General features: G+C 58.1%; 1 protein-coding gene across 3 annotated transcripts in view; it reads left to right on the forward strand.

Moving 5' to 3' along the window:
* The first annotated feature begins 2,248 nt into the window (after positions 1-2,248).
* The window catches only part of RNF213 (ring finger protein 213), a 108,981-nt gene continuing 89,274 nt past the window's right edge, over positions 2,249-21,955 (forward strand). Inside the window, exons 1-4 of one of the 3 annotated variants that reach the window (XM_039226182.1) lie at positions 2,249-2,282; positions 4,043-4,183; positions 11,868-12,034; positions 16,681-16,806. In XM_039226182.1, coding sequence (XP_039082113.1) covers positions 4,087-4,183; positions 11,868-12,034; positions 16,681-16,806 — 390 coding nt within the window. In that variant the 5' untranslated portion in view covers positions 2,249-2,282; positions 4,043-4,086. Of the gene's footprint in view, positions 2,283-3,001; positions 3,086-4,042; positions 4,184-11,867; positions 12,035-16,680; positions 16,807-21,955 lie in introns of those variants that run through there. The other 2 variants (XM_039226180.1, XM_039226181.1) reach the window with 2 other exon arrangements.

Here is a 21,955-nt window from a genome sequence, read left to right on the forward strand (position 1 = left end):
CGGCACCTAGAGGTGGAAGTGTCGGGAGCCCCTACTTCCTTTGGAACACCTGGTGGCTCGTATATGCACCTGTCAGAACGGGATGTCCATGCTGACCACGCCACACCCCGACTTCTTAGTAGAGAGTCACGGCCCCGCTCTAAGGGTGACTTCCTCTGCCGCAGGTGGGTGCCACTCCACAGTCCTGCCTGTATAAATGCATGTTATGCCCCCACTCTGGGCACCCCGTCTAGACTGGACTCCTAGAGGCTGAAGGAAGAGGAGGTGACCTGATGATCCAGCTGAAGCTTCATTCGTCTTTAGCCACAAATTAAGTGGGGAGTGGCAGAAGCAGACCGAAGACAGGATGGTGATCCCCATCTCTCAAAAGCTGGATTTAAAAAACCCTTTTTACTGTTTTCTTTCTCCTAAAGAGTGGTCGAGACCACAGAGAAGCGGGCAGACATCTCCTGGGGCCAAACCCTAACCCTGGCCATGGCTCTGGCCCTCAGGGGGCCCACCTCCTAGGTCTGAGAAGAGAATGGATTCGGGGCCCATAACCAGCATGGAATTATTCAGTGAGGACCCTAGGAGTTTGCCATATTTCCAGGTCAGAATCGTGCTGCAGAAGGGGGTCCTGTCCAAACCCTAAGCCTGGAACACACCACGGGCCGTTCCCTGAACCCAAACCCTAAGCCGGCCCCGCACCCTAACGCGCCATCAGCCCAGCCCTCCAGGGAGACCGCTGAGCCGGTGTTGATTTGGGCCCTGACACCTTCCAGGACCCAACTCTAACCCTAGCCCAGGCTCCTTCCCTAAGGGAGCCTGCCTCCTGGGGCTGAGGAAAGAACGGATCGGTGGCCCGTTGACACCGACCGGGTCAGCTGTGTTTCCTCGGCCGTTTGACTTGTCCAGGACATGTGTGCTGACCTGCAGGCTTCCAGCAGTGCCCACGGTGTGGGCCCCGCAACGACACCCCGTTACTTTGGGCAGGCTCGGGGCTCTGCGCTTGTGCCGGCGGGGCCCGGGCACCATGGCTGCCCCTCAGGGAGGGTGCCACCTGGCCGGCGGGGCTGCCTTGGGACTGGCCTGGGAGAGTGTCTGGGTTTTGCTCCGCCAGTGTCTCGCCAAGTCTCACAGGGCGGGACCGTGCTCTCCCTTCCCTTGCTAGGGGGACCCCACCACAGAGCGTCTTGGGACACGGGAATCTTCCCTGCCCTGCCCCCCTCAGGGCAGCCGGCCACCCTCCCACCACGGCCCCCCCCATCCACCCCACCCAGCCTGGTACCCTGCCTGGAGCCCCCTTCTTTCAGGATGCGCACTCTCTCCTGCGTCTGATGCGAGGTCAGCACAGGGTCAAAGGCCACAGCACTGGACACGGCCTGGGTCCTGCCCAGATCCAGATGAACTAACTTGATGGCAGGGGCGGCTGGTTGTGAGTCGGGGTCGGTGGCTTCGAGTATGCGTGAGATCGCATGTGGCAACCTGTGCTGAGCACCCCCAGGTGCTGCCTGAGCTCCAACGGGGATGCTGGGATCCAGTGCAGACGCCAGCCCTGTGGGGCGGGGATGGGGCACCGCAGGAGGGGGCCCCAAGACCTGAGCTTGCCGGTCCCGGGAGACGAAGGGCTGTGTGACTGGACAGGAACCCGGGCCTCTTGAATTTGATAATCAATGCTGGTTTCTGGGGACGGGGAGAGGGGGAGAAGACACTGAGTAGTCAGTAATACTCCTGGAACACCAGCGTTTACTGTATTGTTATTAATAATAAATTCTCCTACAGCCCTAGGATGCCAGACTGTGAGCTCACAGAGGAGGAAACGGTAGGGGGGGGGGGGGAACCGGTGCAGACGCGGGCTGGGGTGGCCTCTTGGTTATCAGTGACCATGGAAGGGGTAGGCGCCGGCTGTGAAGTCTCCGCTGCCATCTGTGGTCGCTTAATCAGCCCAAGGCCCCGAAGGGATGGGGCTGGTGACCTCCACCTTGCACGGGTGACCCGCCTCCTCTGTGCCCCTCCCGGGCCCTCCGCTGGCTCTACGGGGAGGTGGGCACTGTCCAGGGTGCTGTGCGCCGCGGCAGGAGGCGGAGACCACGGCGCGGACCCCTGCGGGGCTAGACTCCGGGCCCCGCGAGCCCCGCCCCGCGTGCAGCGGCAGGCGGCGCCTTCCCCTTGGCGGGGCGCCGGGTCCGCTGGGGGGCGCCATGGGGGGCATTCCGGCCGCACCCTCCGGCGGGCGGAGCGGCGGGCCCCGGACGTCAGGACCGGAGCCGGCCGGCGGTGGCATGGGCGCGGGGGCGCCGTAGGTGCGAGCGGGCGCGGGGACGATGGGGTGCGGGGATGCAGGGAGCTGGGATGCGGGGCGCGGGGCGGTGGCGACTTGGGGGTGCGGGGATGCGGGGGTGCGGGGGCGCGGGGCGGCGCCTGCGTGCTGCGCGCCGTCCGCTCCGGGCTGCCTCTTCCTGCGGCGCCCAGTTTCGGTTTCGCCGCCGGCTCCGGGGTGCGGCCCCGCCCCGCCCCCTGCGGACCCCGCCTCCGGGCCGCGGGCAGCGGGTGTGCGCGCGCCTGGGAGCCCTCCGGCCGCCTGGCCCCCGCGGCCGCGCCTCCCCCGGAGCGGAACCCTTCGCTTCTCCGGTTGCAGCAGCGGAGCGGTGTGGTTACCGAACGAACGGCGCCCCTGGGTGTCTCCACAGTCGCTTTCAGGGGAGCGGCATCCCCGCCCCTGTAACCGCGCGGCCCGGGGCGCAGGGGCCCGGGTTCTAGGACGGCCCGCGGCCGGGGTCCCCAGGCCAGATGGGCACCTCCGCCGTGACGGCCTCGAGGGCCACCTGGCGGCCGCGGGGAGGCCAGAGGAGGAGGGAGTGCAGAGACGGGGGCGGCCGCCCGCCCTTGACCCGCCCCCGCCCCGCCCCTGCCCCCGGCCCCCCCGCCGCCTGCCTTCTGTGGTGGCGGTCGGGGGGATGGGCTTTGAGTCTGGCGCAGTTCTCAAGTTGGGAAGAGGAAAGGGAGAAGTCGGGAAGCTCTGCTGGAAGCAGCAGCGCCTGGGGTCTGGGTTCTCATTTCTGCCCTGAGGCCCTTGTGCGGGCGCGAAGCGATAGGACTCTTCAGGGTGGGTTTCAGTGCCCTGCTGTGACATTCCGGGCTGTGGGCGCGCAGAGCCTTGCAGAGGAGGGCGAGACTCGGGTAGCCGCCAGCGTGGGGAGTCACTGAGAGTCTCGGAGTGAGAGCCCGGACCAGGAGGGTGGTGGCGCCCGCTGGCCGGGTAGAGCAAGGGGCGAGGTGGGGGCAGGGCGTGGCCGTGTCCAGCTCCGCCAGGGAACCTGGCTGACACCAGCCTAGGCCTGCCCTGCCCCCAAGGAGAGCCTGCCGGGTCTGGGGGAGGCAGGCGCGGGCGGCGGGGTCCCAGCCTAGGGGACATAGCCTGGCCTGCCTGTTGGGAATCCAGACTGGGTGCCCCCCCCCCATCTCCTGTGCGGGCTGGTCCCTCTGGTGGGGCCTGACTCAGCCAGGGTCCCCCGGCATTCCTGCAGTGCCGTCCGCCTCCCCTCTCGTGTCACCTGTGAGCCAGGTGCTTTTGTCTCCCAGCCCCTTGTCCCCAGCACACCGTGGGCGTCCTTATCCCAAGTCCTGTCGCCAGGTTTTGCGCAGGCTGGAACCACCCCCCTCTGCCCACCCCTACTTCTCACTTGCCTCAGCCCCAAATCTCGGCCCAGGGGTGGGGGTGGGGGGGCAGTTTCAGACTCACTGAGTGATGGAGAGCCCAGAAAGGGCAGAGCCTGGCCGGGGCGGGGGGCAGCAGGAGGGGAATGGAGGCCGGAGCCAGTGGTGGGGGAGGGGGCGAGACCCTCGGGGCTGGAGGGAGTTTGGGGAGGGAGTGGGGAGACCTTGGTGGGGAATCAGGCGGGGGAGGTGCCCGGGATGGGTTTCGATTGAGCCGACTGAGCCGAGGAACTTCTGGGTGCTGCAATTTCACTTTCCCAGAAAATGAAACTGAAGCGGGGTTGGTCACATGACAGGTGGCTCAGTATATAGTCAGCTGCCTGGGGACCCTTCCTTTCCCTTGCAGACCTGCGGGAGCTTGCCGGCCTGGAGAAGGCCCATCCGGGCGGGATGGAGTGTCCTTCGTGCGGGTATGTCTCCAAAGAGGATGCCCCCAAGTTCTGCAGCCAGTGTGGACAGAGGCTGCTTCCTGCAGCCCCCGTGGCAGGTAAGGGCCGAGTGGGGGCGGTGGGCTGCGCACCAGCTCCGACTCGCTTCCCAGGCCGGGCCGTGGAAACCGCGCCCGCAGGCGGCTCGGGCGGGCAGAGCGAGGTCCTCCTTGGCCAGAGAACTCTTACCGGAAGAAGGGCTGTTGTGAAAAGAGCAGTTTTCTTTGCTGGAGGCTTCTGTTGCTTTTTAAAACTTTCAATTTCATTTCTTGGAGAGAACTCAAAGGTTCTCTGCTGAGGGGCCGGATTTCAGAGGATGCTGTGTGGAAGTGGTGTCCCGGGTGCTGGGGAGCGGGGAGGGGCCCCCACAGCCTGGGCAGGCGCCTTTCCTGGGTGGGGTGGCAGGTGGGTGCATGAAAGGGAACTATGTCAGGTGGCTCTCACTCCCGGCTCAGGTTGGTCCTTAACTCTCTTGGTGTCTGGGACCTCTGCCTTCCTTCCCTTCTTAGGCATTCTGGGACCACAGGACTTTTGCACTGCCTGTTCCCTCAGCTTGGAACATACCTTTCCTCCAAGGGCAGCACCATGACCCCCTCACTTCCCATCAGTCTTTGCTCCTCTGTCTTGGACCTGGAGCCCCACTCTGACCACCCGCTGGAAAATGGTCCCTGCCCTTCCCCCACACTCCCAGTTACCCCTCATCAGGCCGCTTGCCCTTCTAGCAGGTGGCCTGTGGCTTCAGAGGGGACATTTGCTCTCTTGTTAGCTACTTTCCTCCAAGTCCCTTGCACACAGTAGGTGCTGAATTAATAACTCTGGGACCAACCAAAGAAAGTTCTCTAGAGGACCATGTGCATTTTCTTTCTTTCTTCTTCTTCTTCTTCTTCTTTTTTTTTTTTTAATGTTTTATTTATTTCTAGGAGAGAGAGAGACAGCATGAGCAGAGGAGGGTCAGAGAGAGAGGGAGTCACAGATTGAAACAGACTCCAGGCTCTGAGCCGGCAGTCAGCACAGAGCCCGATGCGGGGCTCAAACCCACAAACCGCGAGATCATGACCTAAGCGAAAGTCGGACACTTAACCAACTAAGCCACCCAGGCGCCCCTTCTTTTTTTTTTTTTTAAAGTTGTATTTATTTAAGTGATCTCTACACCCAACATGGGGCTTGAACTCACAACCCCAAGATTAAGAGTTGGATGCTGTACCGACAGAACCAGCCAGGCACACCAGCCTTGTGTGTTTTCTAAATGCGAGGTGTGTGTGTGTGTGTGTGTGTGTGTGTGTGTGTGTGTGAGAGAGCAAATGCTGTCAGTACCAGGCCTCCTTGCTCTCCGACCTCTGGGTAACCTGCCAAAGTGCGCTCACTGGTTCTTCCCTCGAACAGCCTTTGTACAAGGTGCTCACGTCACGGATGCTTTCATTGGATTGTAAGAGGTCAAAGAGGCGGTTGCTATTGCTGTCGATATTTGTTTGATTTTTGTTTGATTTTCTTGTGCCGGAGCCGCTGCAGGGAGGAGGGCTGGCTGGGGCCAGACCCCAGGATCCTGTCTTTTCTTGTGGACCCCACGGGGCTTGACTCATTCCGTTCGGCTCGGTGTCCACTCTCGCATTGATCCCTGGCTCTTGGGGTCTGGAGCCACGGCATAGCTGAACTCCTGGTGTGTGGCGGGAATTTCCCACCTGCCGGGGCGGGGGGGGGCATCCCTGGCCGCTAGTACAAATCCCCGGATGGGAGACCATGCGAGGGTGGGGGGGTGGTCTTTGGGACCCCAGAGATTAAAAACGAAACAAAATCAGAACTGTCGGTTAAATGTCAGTGAGCCTGGCGCCGTGCCACGTTCTGAGGGCGGAGTGATCATAAATTCCCATTCCACAGATGCCAGGAGTGAAGTGCGGGGAGGTTCAGTATCTTGCCTACGGTCCCCCAGCCAGCAATTAGCAGAGACAGGGTTGGGACCCGGGCGGGGCTTGCCGCCCCCGCGGGAATGGAGGAAGGGTGGCGGGCTGGTGGCCCCTGCTGGGTCTGCCCTGGAGCGCCTGCCCCCAGGCTGGGTGGATGGGCAGCTCCCGCCCCTGCTGCCTGCAGGTAAGAACCTGTGCCCAGGGGTTCGTTTTCGAAGAATGCAGAGGCGGCCACGAGGTGAGCAGCACGCAGACTTTATTAGGGTGGAAGATCGGAAAGTAAGATAGTGGGAGCGTCTCTTTACGGAGAGGAGAGGGCATGTTCGGAAGGGAAGGGAAGGTCTTTGTGGTATAAGGTCCTGGTCGCCGCCCCTTCCCTTCCCCCTGAGCCCTGCTCTGCTCCACCCTCTACGGCTTGATAGTCTGGGGCGTCCCTCCCTGATCCGCTTGTTCCCATCTTGGGCGGGGGGGGGGGGGGGGGGGGGGGGGCGTCTAGGCCAAACCACACCGGTCCTTGTGGGGACGGTTCACGGTCTACTTTGTAGTCAGGTGTCTTGTCAGATTCCTAAGGGGACCCTGTGGGGGAGTAGGTGGGGTCTGTCACATTCTTAAGAGCAGCCTTGCGCCCGAGGGGGTTTGCTGTGATCAGATGCTCCCAGCCTTGTTCTAAAATATGTGCTTTTCTCCACTCAGAGGCCTCAGGTCCTAATCTTTCCCTCTTGGCCTATTTTACCCTATCTTTTCCCATTGGACTGGCACTGGCCAGCAGTGGAGGTCAGGGGTCAGGGGTCACGGTGAGGCAGGGGTTGAGCGTGGGCCTCAGGGTTCAAATGAATTACGGAACCCGGTAAAGAGGGGTGGGGGTGGGGGTCCCTGGCTGACAAGCAGAGAAGGAGTCTCGGCTCCTGGGCCCAGCGCCTCCCAGAGACCCACCTCGTTGAGAAAATGCACCTCCTTCCTCTGGGGCAGGAGGGTCTCTGCGGAGCCCACCGCACCTCTGCCCTCCTTTCCTTTTGCATGGGGGGCTGTCAGAGTGCAGCTGAGGGCATCCGACGTGTCTGTCAGTGGAGCAGGTCTGGGTGAGAACCTGGGGGTGCCATGAGTGCCGCGGTGGTCACTGTGCAGGGCCCACCCCGTCCCCGAAGCCCCCGCCTCCGCCTACGAAATGCTGGCACCTGCTGGCTGGTCTGTGAGCCTCTAGCAGCGCCGGATCACGTGGGTGGCCCTTCCTGCTACTGGCGGGAGCGGGGGCCGGGCCCTGGTCACTCAGGAGGATGACTCTGCTGGGTCCCCCAAGGGCCCACCCCCACCAAGTACATCGCTTCCTGCTTCCTGCTTCCTGCTTCGCGGCCCCTCTGTCTCTCTTCCCTGACTGTGCCTCTCTGTTTACAGGAAAACAAACTGAAACCAACATGCAGAAGGCTTGGCTGGGGCGCTGGAGGGACACCTCCTCCGCTCAGCCACTCACGGGCTCCAGCCTGCCCAGCCCCTGAGCTCGGGCCACCCCAGACCTGGGGCTTGGAGACCTGGGGGCTCCGGACAGGGCCCGTCCCTCAGGAGCCCGACCGGGGGCCGGGGAGGCTGGTGTGGCCGTCCAGTGGTGCTGATGGTGTGATTTGCTATGGCGGTTTGGGAGCGAATGGTCAAGAAAGAATTCTCGAGACGTTTCTGGTGTAAAAAAGGTGGTTTTAATAAGGCACAGAGAGGACCCCTGGGCAGGAAGAGCTGCACTGGGGTTGTGAGGAGGTAGATTATACACTTACTCTGAGTTCAGAGAAGTAGAGACAGAGTTCTCAAAGGGACTTGCATATGTTAAAGAAGACTCCGGATCCTGGAGGCTTGGCTGTTGTCAAGGTGGTTTTTCCCTGGGTCCTGGGGGGACTGGCATTGGGGGGAGGGCACTGCACGGAAGGGGAGAGTCCCAGCCCATCCTGGCAGAGGGTGGCCACCTTTGCCAAGGGTGATGTTGGGCCAGTCCAAGGGTGGAGGGCAGGGTGTCCCAGGGGCCCCGGGTGGGACTTCCTTGAGGGCCAGAGGTTCCTTTCAGGGGCTGAAGTTCTAGGCAGCCTGTTTACTTTTTTAATTTTTGCTGTTTCCAAATTTCCTTGATGTGTTTTTTAAAATTATTTTTTAAATGTTTTATTTATTTCTGGGAGAGAGACAGCGTGAGCAGGGGAGGGTCAGGGAGAGAGGGAGACACAGAATCCGAAGACAGGCTCCAGGCTCCGAGCTGTCAGCACAGAGCCCGCCGCTTGAGATCATCACCTGAGCTTAACCGACTGAGCCACCCAGGCGCCCCCCCTTGATGTTTTTATAATGGAAAAAAGATGAGAAGCCTGAGACCCTAAAGGTGTCCAGGGAAGGGGCTGGGGGCTGCTGGGGGTGGGGCGGTCGGGAAGCAGACGGGTAGGGGTGGGGGGGACCGGAGGGGTCACTAGTCAGGGATGTGACCATCCTGCCTGTTTGTGCCTACGGGCCCGCTAGTGTGGCCACTTCCTTTCTGTGGCCGCCCGCACAGGCTGGCTTTGTGTTCCCGCCCCTCACTTAGCTGGCGGTGGAGGCAAGGCAGACCTGGGTTTTACTTTTTGTTAATTGTGGCAAAACGTTTATAATAGAACAGTTACCATTTTAACGGTGTGTAACTGTTACAGTTACAGCGGCTATATTCACACTGTTGTGCAAACATCACCACCTTCCACCTCCAGAACTTTCTCATCTTCCCAAGCTGAAAGTCTGTCCCCAGGATGCAATAACGCCCTCCTCCCTCCTCTCTGTGAATGTGACCCCCGCCCCCCACGGGACCTCAAGCCTTACTTGGTTTAGCCTTCAGGACCAGGGAGCTGCAGCCACCTTTTACCGCTGAGGCACTGGCCGGCTTGCTGGGGGCCCCGGGCTAGTGGCTGGCTGGCCCGAGACTGCGCGTGCTGCACCCCCAGGCCTGTTTCTGGGGCACTCACTGGGAGCCTGGGTGGTGGAGTCGGCAAGGCTGATTGATTTAGGTTGAGCTAATTTTGTGCGACATTTTGTTGTAGCCGCCATTTGGGGGCTGCCCGGGAGGCCCCTTCTTTCTTTCCCCCCTTCATGTGCTAATCAGCCCTTGGCCTGGCCTGGGGATCTGAAGGGGAGCTCAGACCCATTTAGCTCTCTGGGTATTAGTAGGTCTTTTTACCTGCATGCCTTTTTCAGGGGCTCCAGGGGCCCCAGGGGGGAGGCGTGCAGCCCAGGGTGCCATCAGGCAGCAGGGGTGGGGGCAGGAATTTGCTGATTCAGCCAAAATGTCCTGAGGGCAAGTGCCTGTCCCCAGGGCCTGTCCTGGCTTCTGTGAGGTTCAAACTCTGCCTCCCCATTTGCCAGCTGCGGGGGGGGGGGGGTGTGCTGAGGACTCCCCCCAGCCCTGTGCTTCCATGTTTTGCATCTAGTTAGAAAAAGCACGTGCCCGGCTCTGGCTGTGAGTACGTCATGGGTTAGCCCACCAGGTGCCCGTTAAGGTTTGCTCTTACCCAGTCCAGCCATTTCCTTCAGATCTCAGTGATGGTAGGAAGAACAGGTGCTCGTAGTAAAGGATGCGTAGCACCTGGAAGCCTCCGGCCTTCCCCCCAAGTCTTAGCACAACCCCCTTAACTCCTGGGCGTGTGCGCTTTGGGATGTTTGCACGCGCACGCGAGTCTGTAAACTGGTGGGGCCGGGCCACGCACGCCGCTGTCTTCACCAAGCACCGCTCACTCCATGGCCTCATGCAGGCCCCGCTGCGCAGCCTCCCTTGCTCTGCTGGGTGGCGGGGCCTGACTCCACAGCCAGCCCGGTCCTGGGCACCCACCGTGCTTCCCAATTTGGCCGGGCCAGGTTCTGTCTCCTGGGGAGCCAGTCTCTCTGGAGGACAGACTGGCGCGCCTACAATGGAGACTCTTCAAAGTAGCTCCCCCTGGCCGCTCTCGCCTCGTATCTTCTAGATTTCATCCCCACCCACCTCCTCACTAGGGTTGGGCATTATCGACTGTGGTCATAAATGCCAGCTGGATGGGTAGATATGGTATCTCATGGCTTTCTCACGTCCCTGATCAGTAGGGCGGCAAGTCTGTTTTTGAGGGTTAAGAGGTCATTTGTGTTTCTTTTTCAATGAACTGCCTCTTGTTTTCCTTTTGGGGAGCTCATTTTTTAAAATAAAAATTCCCACCGATTTTCAAAGTCTTTGGGTGGTTTATAACGAAGATGACCAGAAACCCAGCTCCCCTGTGTGCAGGCTGCGCACACTCAACTCCAGAGTGAGGGGTTTGGGTTGGCGCAGGGATCCCTCTCTGTCCTGAGTCCCTCTGTCTCTTCATCTTTCTCTGTTTCCCCTGCTTTGTCCTCAGGCTGGCTGCCTTCATGGAGGCAAATGGGTCCCCAGTTCCCTTGCATCAGATCCGTTTGTCTGACCAGGGGGAGGGCGACAATGTGTCTGAAACCCCAGGAATCAGCCCTGGAGACCATCCGCACTGCCTGCCAGTCACCAGGACCCGATTCTGATTGGATCAGGCTAATCAGGGGCCTCCCGCAGTGGAGGCTGGCGGTAGAGAGACAGGTCGAAATACTTATAGTTTATCCAAAGGAAAGTGACCCGGGGCTTTTGTGTGTTATGAGATCCTTCCTTTCTTTGGCATTAAGGTTGTGGGGGAGGAAGGATTTTTCTCTCCCCTTCAAAATTCTTCTGGCTGGTCTACGAACTAAATTGACATGAGACAGATGAGCAGGAGAAAATCAAATTTACTTCCTGCATGATGGGAGATTCCAAAGAGAAGCCAGAGGAGGTGTCTGGGACGTCAGAGGGGAGAAAGCAACTCACAGGAGGGTGGAAAGGAGTAAGCGGTGATGCTGGGCTGCCCAGGAACGGGGGGCAAAGCGAGGACTCTGATCAGACAGGCCTTGCCGTCCCCAGTTCGGAGTAGAACGCAGCTTCTGTGGTGGAGGCTCCCTTCCTGGACCAGGGCCTCCGTCTACATTCTTGTAGGCAGTTGGGGGAAGGTCGGGGTTTCCTTGATTGTTTTCTGCTTGAAATAATCTGCATGCCAAAGGGGCCACCGTGGGGCAACTTCAAGTTTTGAGTGTGCGTATTTAGACGCTTCATGCATTGGTTATTAATTCTGCGTCCAAACGATGGCTCTTGAGGGCCTTGCGTTCCAGGGGCTGGAGACTTTCAGGAGAGCGAGGCTCTGGGCTCTGGCTTCCAGAATTTACAGAGGCCTTGGAGAGGGAAGAGGAAGGGCTTCAGGAGGAAGACCCAGCGGGCCTCGGGCTCTGGAGGCCCGGCCAAGGGAGGGTTCCAAGCAGAAAGCCATCTGCAGTGTAGGGTGGGGGGTGATGTGCCCCCAGGTTTGAAAATAGAGTCCCCTGCAGGGCTGAGTTTGGGAGGGGCCCCAGCATCAGGTGCTGGGAGCTATGCGGGTGGCGGCTCCAATCCTCTAAGCAGACCAGCCCGGGAGCAAGGAGGAGCGAAGGCAGGGGCCCCGGAGGTATTGGGAGACCCTGGGTCCGGGCCACGTGCCTCCGAGGCGGGGGCGGGGGGTGGGGGGAACGGGGGAGGGGAGTGACGTGTTCTGACTTAGAAACTGGAGGCCGGGCCACCCCGCCCACGCTGACCTCAGGAAGAGCCGGACGCTCAGACGGCCCGCGCTCCTTCCTTGGGGCTGGGGCCAGGGTCCTGGGGCCCGCACGCCCACCCGAGAGCAGAAGCTGTACGCAGGGAAAGCGCACGACGGGGGAGACGGATGGTCTGTCCGCCGTGTCCAGGGAGGACTCCAAGTTGGCCTCCATGACTTGCCCTGCTTTTCTCCGAGTTGTGACCCGTGTGCCTGTCCCTTTGTAGATTCCAAGGCCAGCAGCCCCGAGGAGACGCCGGCCGCGGACGGAGAGGTGGAGTGCGGACAGGAGCTGAGGGAAGACGGCGGCCCCTTCTTGTCCCAGGGCTCGTGTCGCCTCCAACGGGAAAACCTGGATGAGCCCCCTTCCAGCGTGTCCGGGACCGCGTCCAGAGTGAGTGTGCCCGGCGCCCGCGGGGTGGTGCTGGGAGGGCCCGCTCCCCGCCTGCGAGGCCTGGACGCTGCCTCCTGCTGCGGTCGCATCCGTGGCTGAACGGGGTCCCCTGTCCTTACCCTGCCACCACGCAGTGGCCCCCGCCGTGCCCTCCCCGCCCGCCCGCTGGCGGCCGCCGCTCCTCTGGGCCTGGTGGGCTGCACGGTCCCTGGGTTCCCGTCCCTCGGGGTGGCCGCCTGCCCTCGCCGCTGCCAGACGCAGCTGCGTGTCTCCCAGCGGAGACGGGGCCCGGGTGCCCGAGCGTCTGCCGCATGGCCTCTTCCCACCTGGGGGGGGGGGGTCTCGGCCACGGGGACAGGCGGGTGCCTAGGAAGGACACTCGTCTCCGCAGAGGTGGGGGCCACTGCCCATGTCCTTCCGTCTCCCTGCAGGGGTCGGGCCCCAGGAGCGCCTAGTGACAGGCTCAGGGAGAGTGAGGGGAGAGAAGCGCCCGGTGTTCGAGTCCAGACCCAGCCGACCCGGGGTTTGCGGCCGAGGGGGCTGGGTTCCTGCCTCTTCCCCATTATTCCACGTGGTGGTCGGGCCAGGGCGGGCGTGCTGCAGGCGGCAGTGTGATTGTGTGTGCGAGTGTGTGTGAGTGTGAGTGTGATGTGTGGGGTGTGTGTGAGTGTGATGTGTGTGGGGAGTGTGGGGTGAGTGTCGGGTGTGTGTGAATGGGAGGGTGTGAGTAAGGTGTGCGTGTGTGGGGTGTGTATCACGTGATGTGTGTGTGACAGCGTGTGTCCTCCCCTTGGCGAGTCGCGGTCCTTAATAGGATGCGGGACATTGGAGGTTTGGTGCCGAGGAGCATGCGCAGCCCTATGACGGTACTGAGCCCCGAAGGACTGGTCTGTTTTTTTTTAAATTTTTAAATTTATATTTGAGAGAAAGAGAGCACAAGCAGGGAGGGGCAGAGAGAGGAGGGGACAGAGGATCTGAAGTGGGCTCCGAGCTGTCAGCACAGAGCCCGACGCGGGGCTCGGACTCGTGAACCATAGGATCATGACCTGAGCCGGAGGCGATTGCTTCACCAACTGAGCCACCCAGGTGCCCCTGGGCTTGCTTTTTTCTTCTTCTTTTTTTTTTAATGTTTTATTTATTTCTGAGAGAGACAGCATGAGCAGGGGAGGGTCAGAGAGAGAGGGAGACACAGAATCCGAAGCAGGCTCCAGACTCTGAGCTGTCAGCACAGAGCCCGACGCGGGCCTCGAACCCATGAACCGTGAGATCATGACCTGAGCCGAAGTCGGACGCTTAATCGACTGAGCCCCCCCAGGCGCCCCTGGGCTTTCTTTTTTAATCTCGAAGTAAACAGTGAGTTTAAGGCTCTTTGGGAAACAAAGATGGGCAAGAATAACGAAGAATTCTGTGAAAAAGGGAAGTCTGGAGTGGGGCTTACTGTACTAAATCAAACAAAAATGTGATACAAACGGGAGAGTCGGCAAAACTGGATTGTGGGGGGGAGCGCTGGCCAGGAGAGGCAGCCTGCGTCAGAGCCTAGGATTGGTGAGAGCAGCCGGGGAGGAGATACAGAAATACCGATCTGATTTCTGAAGGGGGAAAGGTTTTCTAGTAATTAAAGCAAGAGGAAAGTATAAACAAAAGATTGGTTATCTTTGATTCCAGAAAGGTCTTAAAAGAACCAGAAAGCTCATAAAATATAAGCACACACAAAGGGCCACGGTTTAGGAAAAATAGAGAATAGTTGTATTTACCTAAAAATGGTTTTAGCAAAGGGTGAGTTGCCTCAATATGTCAAAAGCTCTTAGAAATGAAGAAGAAAACAGTAAACGGCCCAGTAGAGAAAAGTGGGTCCACAGGCGATTGCAGTTCAGAACTGGTAGGATGTTAGATACGTAAATGAGCGACCTCTGAACTCCAACGCTGAAAATAAAAAGAACTGCAAGCTTTTATATGAAACTTCTCAAATTAAAGCATTGCTTTGAGTGAGCGTTCGCAGAGATGGGACAGAGTTCTCCCGGCACCTGGGGGAGACGTCAGGGGGCCCAGCAGCACAGGGTCCTTTGACCTGGTTTCCTCTCGGGTTTCATCATAAGGAGGGAACCCCAGAAAGGCACCAGAAGGGTCAGGAGAGGGTTTTATCACAGCCCGAGCCTTTTCTGTGGCCAAAGGCTGGAGTCCGCCTGAATACCCCACCGCGGGAGGGCCGTTTGGTATCATCCTTACTGCGGAATGGACCGTGGCCTCCCACTGCGGCTTTCCCAAAGATTAAAGATGCGGGAAATTCTTGCAATCAGATTAGATAACTAACTACCCAAATAAAAAGATTTAAACACACACACACAGACACACACAAAACCCCAGTAAAGTGATAGCGGCACAAACGGCCGAGCACGGGACTCCGAGGGCCTGTTCCTCCGGAGAAACCGCAACCGGAATTGAGCGGAAGAGTAAGAATAAGCTTGATTGGGCCTTTGGAAGATCTCCGTGACGGTGTGACTTAGCCCTGGTGACCGCTTTGTTTGCGGGACTGGAACTCAGCTTTGACCCACCCGGTCCCGGCATAGGGTGGCTGATGGCATCCCGCCGGGGGGTGTCTGATGGTGGCAGCCTGTGTCCTGACCGAGGGAGGGAGTTCCCGAGGATTCAGGTGTGTCTTGACCTTGGGGTGCCCTGAAGGCACCTGGGGCCTGTAAGGGTGAGCAGCAGGTCCGAGCCGTTCCTGGACCACTTGCAGACGATAGAGGAGGCCCCTGCGGGGCGGGGGGGGGCGGGGTGCCTGGGGAGGGGCGTGGGGAGAATTGCCCAGAGGACATGAGCTTCCTTCCGGGCGGGGGGGGACGAGAGAGTGGGGTGCTCGCACAGCAAGCAGTGAGAGCCACTGGACGGTGCACTTTAAAGTGGTTCATTGCCTGTTACGTGATCTTCACCTCAGTGTAAAGATGCGTCTGGTATTGTCACAGGAGGGGACGCAGCGAGCCGGAACGCAGGTGCGCCCCCCCCAGAAGGGAAGCCGGCGGGGTTGCCTGCTGATTTGCTCAGGGGGCTTTGTGCTTGTACCCCAGCCCACGGCGACCCTACGTGACCGCAGGGTCAGAAAGCGGTGTGCGTGTGGTGGGGAACAGGCCTGTGCGTGCAGCCGGGGGTGCTGACGTGGGGGGGACTCTGCCAGAGAACCAAGGGACAGCCCCCAGCTAGAACAAGAGCCTACTGACCGCCAAGGGAGTGAGTCCTTCATGTAGCAGCCACAGCGGGGGGGGGATGTTGTGGTTAATGGGGTTCCCACCACACTCGTCAGCTGGGGTGACCTGCTCTGCTGGCCTTTCCTTTGGTGGCCCTTTGTTGCAGACTAACTGGGTGCCTTCGCTGGCTGTCCCTTTCTTCCTAGAGGTTGTTGGATGGTTCTCTCCGTGGGGTAGCTTCCTCCCCAGGCTGGAGGGGGAGGGGGAAGGGAGGGGGAGAAGGAGGAGGGGTTTTATTAGAAGAGCCAGGCTGAGGGGCACCTGGGGGCTCAGTCGGTTAAGCCGCCGACTTCAGCTCAGGTCATGATCTCGCAGGTCATGAGTTTGAGCCCCATGGGTTCGAGCTGTGCTGACAGCTCAGAGCCTGGAGCTGCTTCGGATTCTGTGTCTCCGTCTCTCTCTGCCCGTCCCTGCTCACACTCTGTCTCTTTCTCTCTCTCTCTCAAATAAATAAACATTAAAAAAAAAAAAAAAAAAAAAAAAAAGAAGAGCCAGGCTGAGTTGGGTCGAAGCTGCCTCCCTCCCACAGCCCCCTGCTGTGAGGTGACGGAGGTGGCCTGCATTTCTGGCGCTGCTGAATTGGGCTTCGGTCCCCAGGGGCCACCTGTGGGCTCCGATCCGGCTCCCCCATGGGCCCGTTCCAGGTCCCCCTTGCAGAAATAGCCCTTCTTTCCCACCCGATCCTCTGACTCCCCAGCACTTGGTCCAGAAGCTCTTGACCTTTTTGCCTCGCCTTTACCCCCGGCCCAGGTGCCCCCCACGCGCTGAGCAGGGCTGAGGCCAGGCGCCGCCCCCAGGGTCCTCCCAGACTCTTCCTCCTGTGAGCAGCAGCCCCGCCCTGCCCGCCGGGTGGCCTGGGCGCATCGCCAGCTCCTCTGGGCATTGCTTCTTCCCTGGGAGGAGGAGGAGGCGGGAAGGAGGGGAGAGGGTGCTCTCCGGTCCGCGCCAGCTCTGCTGCCTGGGCTGTGCCGTCCGCAGGGCGCTGGCCGCCGCCCCCAGTCCCCAGTCCCCAGGAGGCCGCAGAGGCCTGGCCCGGCTCGGCCTTCCCAGGAAGGAATCCACAGCCCCGTCCATGTCGGGGGGCACCTGGCCCGGCCTGGGAGGGAGACTCTGGGGAAGCAGGGCCTGGGCTTGCACGCGCGGGGGAGGGGGCTGGGCCCTCCTCGCCGGGCACGGGCAGTTCCCTCCCCTGGATTTTCTCAGGCCTGAGCACAGGGCCCTTTCTCGGGTCCCCTGTCCCCCGGGACGCTCTGCCTGCTGGCCCCCGACGGCCGGTGCGGCTGGGGAGCTGGCTCGGCCCTCGCGACAGGGCGTCCCCGCCTCGGCCGGCGCCCGGGGTCCGCTCCAGCTCTGCCTGCACGCTGCCCGTGGTCTTCCTGTCTGAAGGAGGTCATGTTTCAACAGGGAGTTGCCTCAGAGGCTTGTACATCCGATGAGCTGGAGGCTGCTAATCACCCTCCCAGCAAAAGAAGAAAAGAGGACGCTACCCTGTGTCAGGTCGCTGACCCGTGCTCTGCGCACCCCCCGCAGGTACAGGCATGCTTCGTGTTTCTTGCAGATGCTGGGTTTGTGGCCACCCTGTGCCGAGCAGGCCTCTCGGCGTCTCTGTGTCCCATGTTGGTGATTCTCGAAATATTTCAGACTTTCCCGGTATTCGGATTGTTACAGTGATCTGTGGACCGGTGACTCTGAGTCGCTGAAGCCCAGATGGTGGTTAGCGTTCTCTAGGAATAGAGCATTTTAAATTAATGCACGCACGCTGACTTTTTTGGGCGTAGTGCCGTTGCACACTTAGAAGCCGGCGTAGTGTGAGTATAAATGTTTTATGCACTGGGAAACCAAGAAATCTGTTCGACTTGCTTTATGGAGGTATTTGCTTTATTTCGGGAGTCTGGATCCAAGCTCGGAATATCTCTGAGTCTGTTCAGTAGGTCTGCGCAATAGCGATACCTTTCGGTCTTGGCTCGTGTGGCTGAGGATGTTTTGCGGACCTTAAGTTTCAGCTTCATTGCGCCGCCCCCTCCCCCAAGTTCTTCCATCCACGATTTAAAAAAAATTTTTTTTAATGTTTTTATTTATTTCTGAAAGAGAGAGAGAGACAGTGTGAGCAGGGGAGGGTCAGAGAGAGAGGGAGACACAGAACCTGAAGCAGCTCCAGGCCCCGAGCTGTCAGCACAGAGCCCGACGCGGGGCTCGAACCCACAAACCGTGAGATCATGACCTGGACCGAAGTCGGATGCTTAACCGACCGAGCCACCCAGGCGCCCCTTTCATCCACCATTTTGTTTCCTGTGACAGTATCTGCCTGCATGTGGGGACACTCACCTGGCGAGACCTCCACCAGCCGTACAAGAGTCTCTTCGCGGGAAAGAGCGGGAGGCCCCTGGCTGGGGGGTGGTCCGGGCCCAGCCCCTGCCGCAGCCTAGAGAAGGTCACAAGTGACTGTCACCGCTGCCGCTGACGCCTGAGGTTAGAGGATCGTGCTCTGAACTCCGGGAGCCGAGTGTATGCCCTGCAGAATTAGTTTCTGGATTCTGGGAGTTAAAATCCTGACTTTGTTATTAATTTTCTACAGCATTTAGGAGTCTTGCAGGATTCTCTGATATGAAAAGTGAAACTAGCTGATGTACGCAATGAAAGCATTTTTGCTTATGAGGAAAAGCAGTGAGGCTTCATACATTGACGAGTGAGGTTTGTGGAGTCTATTTTATGTATCATTTCTTTGGAGGGAGTGATAACTTCTTTCCTGAGCGAGATGACCATTGTCACTTCTAGGTTCCTTGGTCGGTCTGAGGATCAAATTGACATGAGATGGATTAAGGGAAGAAGATGAGAGAGAAGTTGAATAGCATATATACCTCCCTGCACATGGGAGAGGCCTGGGAAAATGGGGTGACTTCCCGCAGCGGCCAAAGCCATCAGCTTCAATACCACTTCCACAGGAGGGGGTCAGCTGTGGGAGTTTATCAGGAAAAGCACTGTGAATAAGATGAGGGTGCTGTGCAGATTCACATCCAGCCTTCTCCACTGACGAGCTTCTGGAGAACTGGGTCACACCCCTCTTCCTGGCGATGAGGGAGACCCCCTTACTCGGGGAGCCTTTCTTTTATGTGGAAATACCTCTCAGTAAGTGTAATGTCTGTTCAGTTTTTCAGAGCTTCTCCTGACTGCAGCTTCTCAAAAATAACCAGCTTAAAATAATCAATATGCCAAAGAGGCATATTTGCAGGTGGCCAGATTTGCTCCCCTCGTCTTTGATGAATTTGACGAAGCTTTATTGACCACTAGGCACTAGGTACCGGGCGTTGGAGGAAGGCTTGCAAAGCAGGTGTGGTCTTTGGCTGGAAGGTTTAGAGATCTGTTTATTGATTAGCTGCTGACGCACTTTCTAAATACAGTGACATCAAGGGGCGCCTGGCCAGCTCAGTCAATAGAGTATCCAGCTCTTGGTCTTGGGGTTGTGAGTTTGAGCCCCACATTGGGAGTAGTGATTACATCAGAACAAAATCTTCAGGGGAGCCTGGGTGGCTCAGTCGGTTAAGCATCTGACTCTTTTTTTTTTTTTTTACATTTATTTATTTTTGAGAGACAGAGTAAGACAGAGCGTGAGTGGGGGAGGGGTAGAGAGAGGAGACAAAGAATCCAAAACAGGCTCCAGGCTCTGATCAAGCGTTCAACACAGAGCCTGATGTGGGACTCTAACCCGCGAACCGTGAGATCATGACCTGAGCCAAAGTCGGACGCTTAACCAACTGAGCCATTCAGGCATCCCAAGCATCTGACTCTTGATTTTGGCTTGAGATTGAGCCCTGAGTCGGATTCCACACTGAAAGCACAGAGCGTGTTTGGGATTCTCTCTCTCTCTGGCTCTGTCCCTCTGTCCCCCTTCTCTCTCTCTCTCTCTCTCTCTCTCTCTTTCTTTCTCAAAAATAAATAAACTTAAAAAAATATAAAATCTTAAAATACGGTGACATCAATACGGGGCCTGGAGAATTGCCTAGACAGAAAATACAGCAGATGGAGAGCCCATTCGCGATAGCCACAAAATCAGGAAAACCAACCCACAAAATAACATTTCCTTAAGAGGGAAAGCAATGTTTTAGATCATAAAGATGTCCTCAGATCTATCCACTACATTAACCAATTAACATGCACAACTAGTGTTTTTCAGTCCCTCGGAGGTATAAATTGGTGAGAAGATCTATGAAGAATATAGAAAAAGAGAAAAATAGTGGGAGATTTGACCTAATGTGTCACAAGCTGTAAACATAGCAGCGTGACATTCTAATGGAGTGGCTGAGACCCGTCAGCAGTGACGCGCAAGGACACACGTGTGCATGTGTGACTGCTCGGCACCTGGTCGGGCGGCCTGATAAGTCTGTTATAGTCGGTGTGTGAGGAGGGGGTGTTTGAACCCCAGCCTCACTGTTTGGAAACCAGATCCCCTGGTCATATTATACATTAAAATCTATACCAGTCAGGGCGCCTGAGTGGCTCAATAAGTTGAACATTGATTGGACTCTTGATTTTGGCTCAGGTCATGATCTCACGGTCGTGAGATTGAGCCTCAAGTCAGGCTGAACATGGAGCCTACTTGAAATTCTCTCTCTCCCTCCCTGTCTCCTCCAGAAAAAAATATATCAGAGTGACTCCGTATTTTAATATAAAACAATACCCTAAATTTTCTAGAAAATATAGATAACTACTTGTTAGTTGTTATATAGCAGTATATAAATATTTCCAAGCCTCATTAAGAAACCCCATAAATGCTAATAGGGCAATAAAAATGTTCATAGATTCGGAGTCAGAGAAGACCATTCATTTCTTTTTTTTTTTTTAACAGTTTTTTGATGTTTTATTTACTTCTGAGAGAGAGAGAGACAGTGTGAGCAGGGGAAGGTCAGAGAGAGAGCGAGACACAGAATCGGAAGCAGCTCCAGGCCCTGAGCTGTCAGCACAGAGCCCCGCGCGGGGCTTGAACCCACCAACCGTGAGATCATGACCTGAGCCGAAGTCGGACGCCTAACCGACGGAGCCCCCCAGGCGCCCCGACCATTCATTTCTTAAATGTAAAAGCCAACATTGGGGCGCCTGGGGGGCTCGTCGGTTAGGCGTCCGACTTCGGCTCAGGTCATGATCTCACGGTTGGTGGGTTCAAGCCCCGCGCGGGGCTCTGTGCTGACAGCTCAGGGCCTGGAGCTGCTTCCGATTCTGTGTCTCGCTCTCTCTCTGCTCCTCCCAGGTCACGCTCTCTGTCTCTCAAAAATGAATAAATGTTAAAATAGAAAAAAAGTAAAAGCCAACAGCCAGAAAGCTTTGCAGCCTTTGAGGAAGCGTTGGCCGCTGGGGTCGCTAACCGACTTCCAGGAAGTAAGGTGGTCAGGACAGCCGCGGACAAGAGCAGGTGAGGGGCATAAAAGGCAGCTTACAGGGCAGGGGCTGGGAAATCCTGCAGGCTGCTCGCAGGGTGGGAGGTGGTGGGGTCCACATGGTGGGCTGTTACCCTCGGGTCACCCTGCCCGCCCTCACCCCCGGACAGCTGTGCCCTCCAGCCCCACCCGGCTCTGCAGGGCCACCTGCCCTCCCCGTGACCACGCTTCCTTACCCAAGATGTTAAGTGTAATCAGCTGCGTAGGTGTAAAGATCAAATTGGCTTTATCCAACAACTCAGGAATCAGGCAGCCTCCCATCCAGCCACAGGAAGGAACTCCAAAGGGCTGTACAGAGTGGAGGGTTTTTAAAGGCGGAAACGGGGTGGAAAAGGAAATCGTTAGGGAAGAACGCATTGTTTGCCGGCAAGGTTGCCCTCCTACGGGGACCAGAGGGTCCACTGGACAGATAATGTCACTAGCACTGACCAGGTAATTCTGGATTGAGTGGTTAAAGGTTATTGCTGGGGGTTAAAACTGCAGTTAGCGGGGCGCCCGGCCGGCTCCGTCGGTATGGGCGTGCGACAGCCTCAGCATCTTGAGTTCAAGTCCCACATCGGGCACCGAGCCTACTTAAAAAAAACCCCTGCAGTTAGGTTGGGTGTGAAGTCTTGGTTTGCTGATGGGGAGCTTAGCACACGCGACTCCATTTCAGGCTTGTGGTCTCCCTGCTGACAGCGTCCCTTGTTCTAGAAGGCAGGCCTGATGGGGGTTCCCTGGGGAGGGCAGCAGGCACCTGCTCATGAGGTCAGATGCCTCCTGCCACCTTCCGTGATGGGGTCCCTGCCACGGTGGGGTCCTCCTGGGCCATGGCAGCACGCAGCAGCCTGGAGCCCGAGGATTCTGTGGCCCGGGTGTATTTGCGAGAGCCTGACAGCTGGCGGGACACAGGCTACTAGGCGCTGGTTACCTGGGCTTCCTTTGGGCGTTTGTAAGACAGAGACAACCAACTTCGAAGTTCGATTATTTTAACTATTAGAAATCTTTTGGTTGCAAAGAACTGGCAGCCCAGCTCGGATGAATTACCTCGAGAAGAGAAATGTGTCACTGACATAACTGGGAAATCCTCAGGTCGGTCCGCAGGCAAGGCTCAATCCAGGCATAGTGGTGTCACTCTCCAGGCCCAGGCCTCTCTGTCTTCGCACTGCCTTCCTGATGTCGGTTTCTTCCTTGGTGTCTCAGCGGCTGCCGCTCGCGCTCTAGACCTTTCTGCCATGTCGTGGCTTCCACAGTTATCCCCCTCCCGATAA

The sequence above is a fragment of the Hyaena hyaena genome, unplaced genomic scaffold (assembly GCF_003009895.1).
Source record: "Hyaena hyaena isolate Hyena2069 unplaced genomic scaffold, ASM300989v1 scaffold_21, whole genome shotgun sequence".
Taxonomy (NCBI): domain Eukaryota; kingdom Metazoa; phylum Chordata; class Mammalia; order Carnivora; family Hyaenidae; genus Hyaena; species Hyaena hyaena.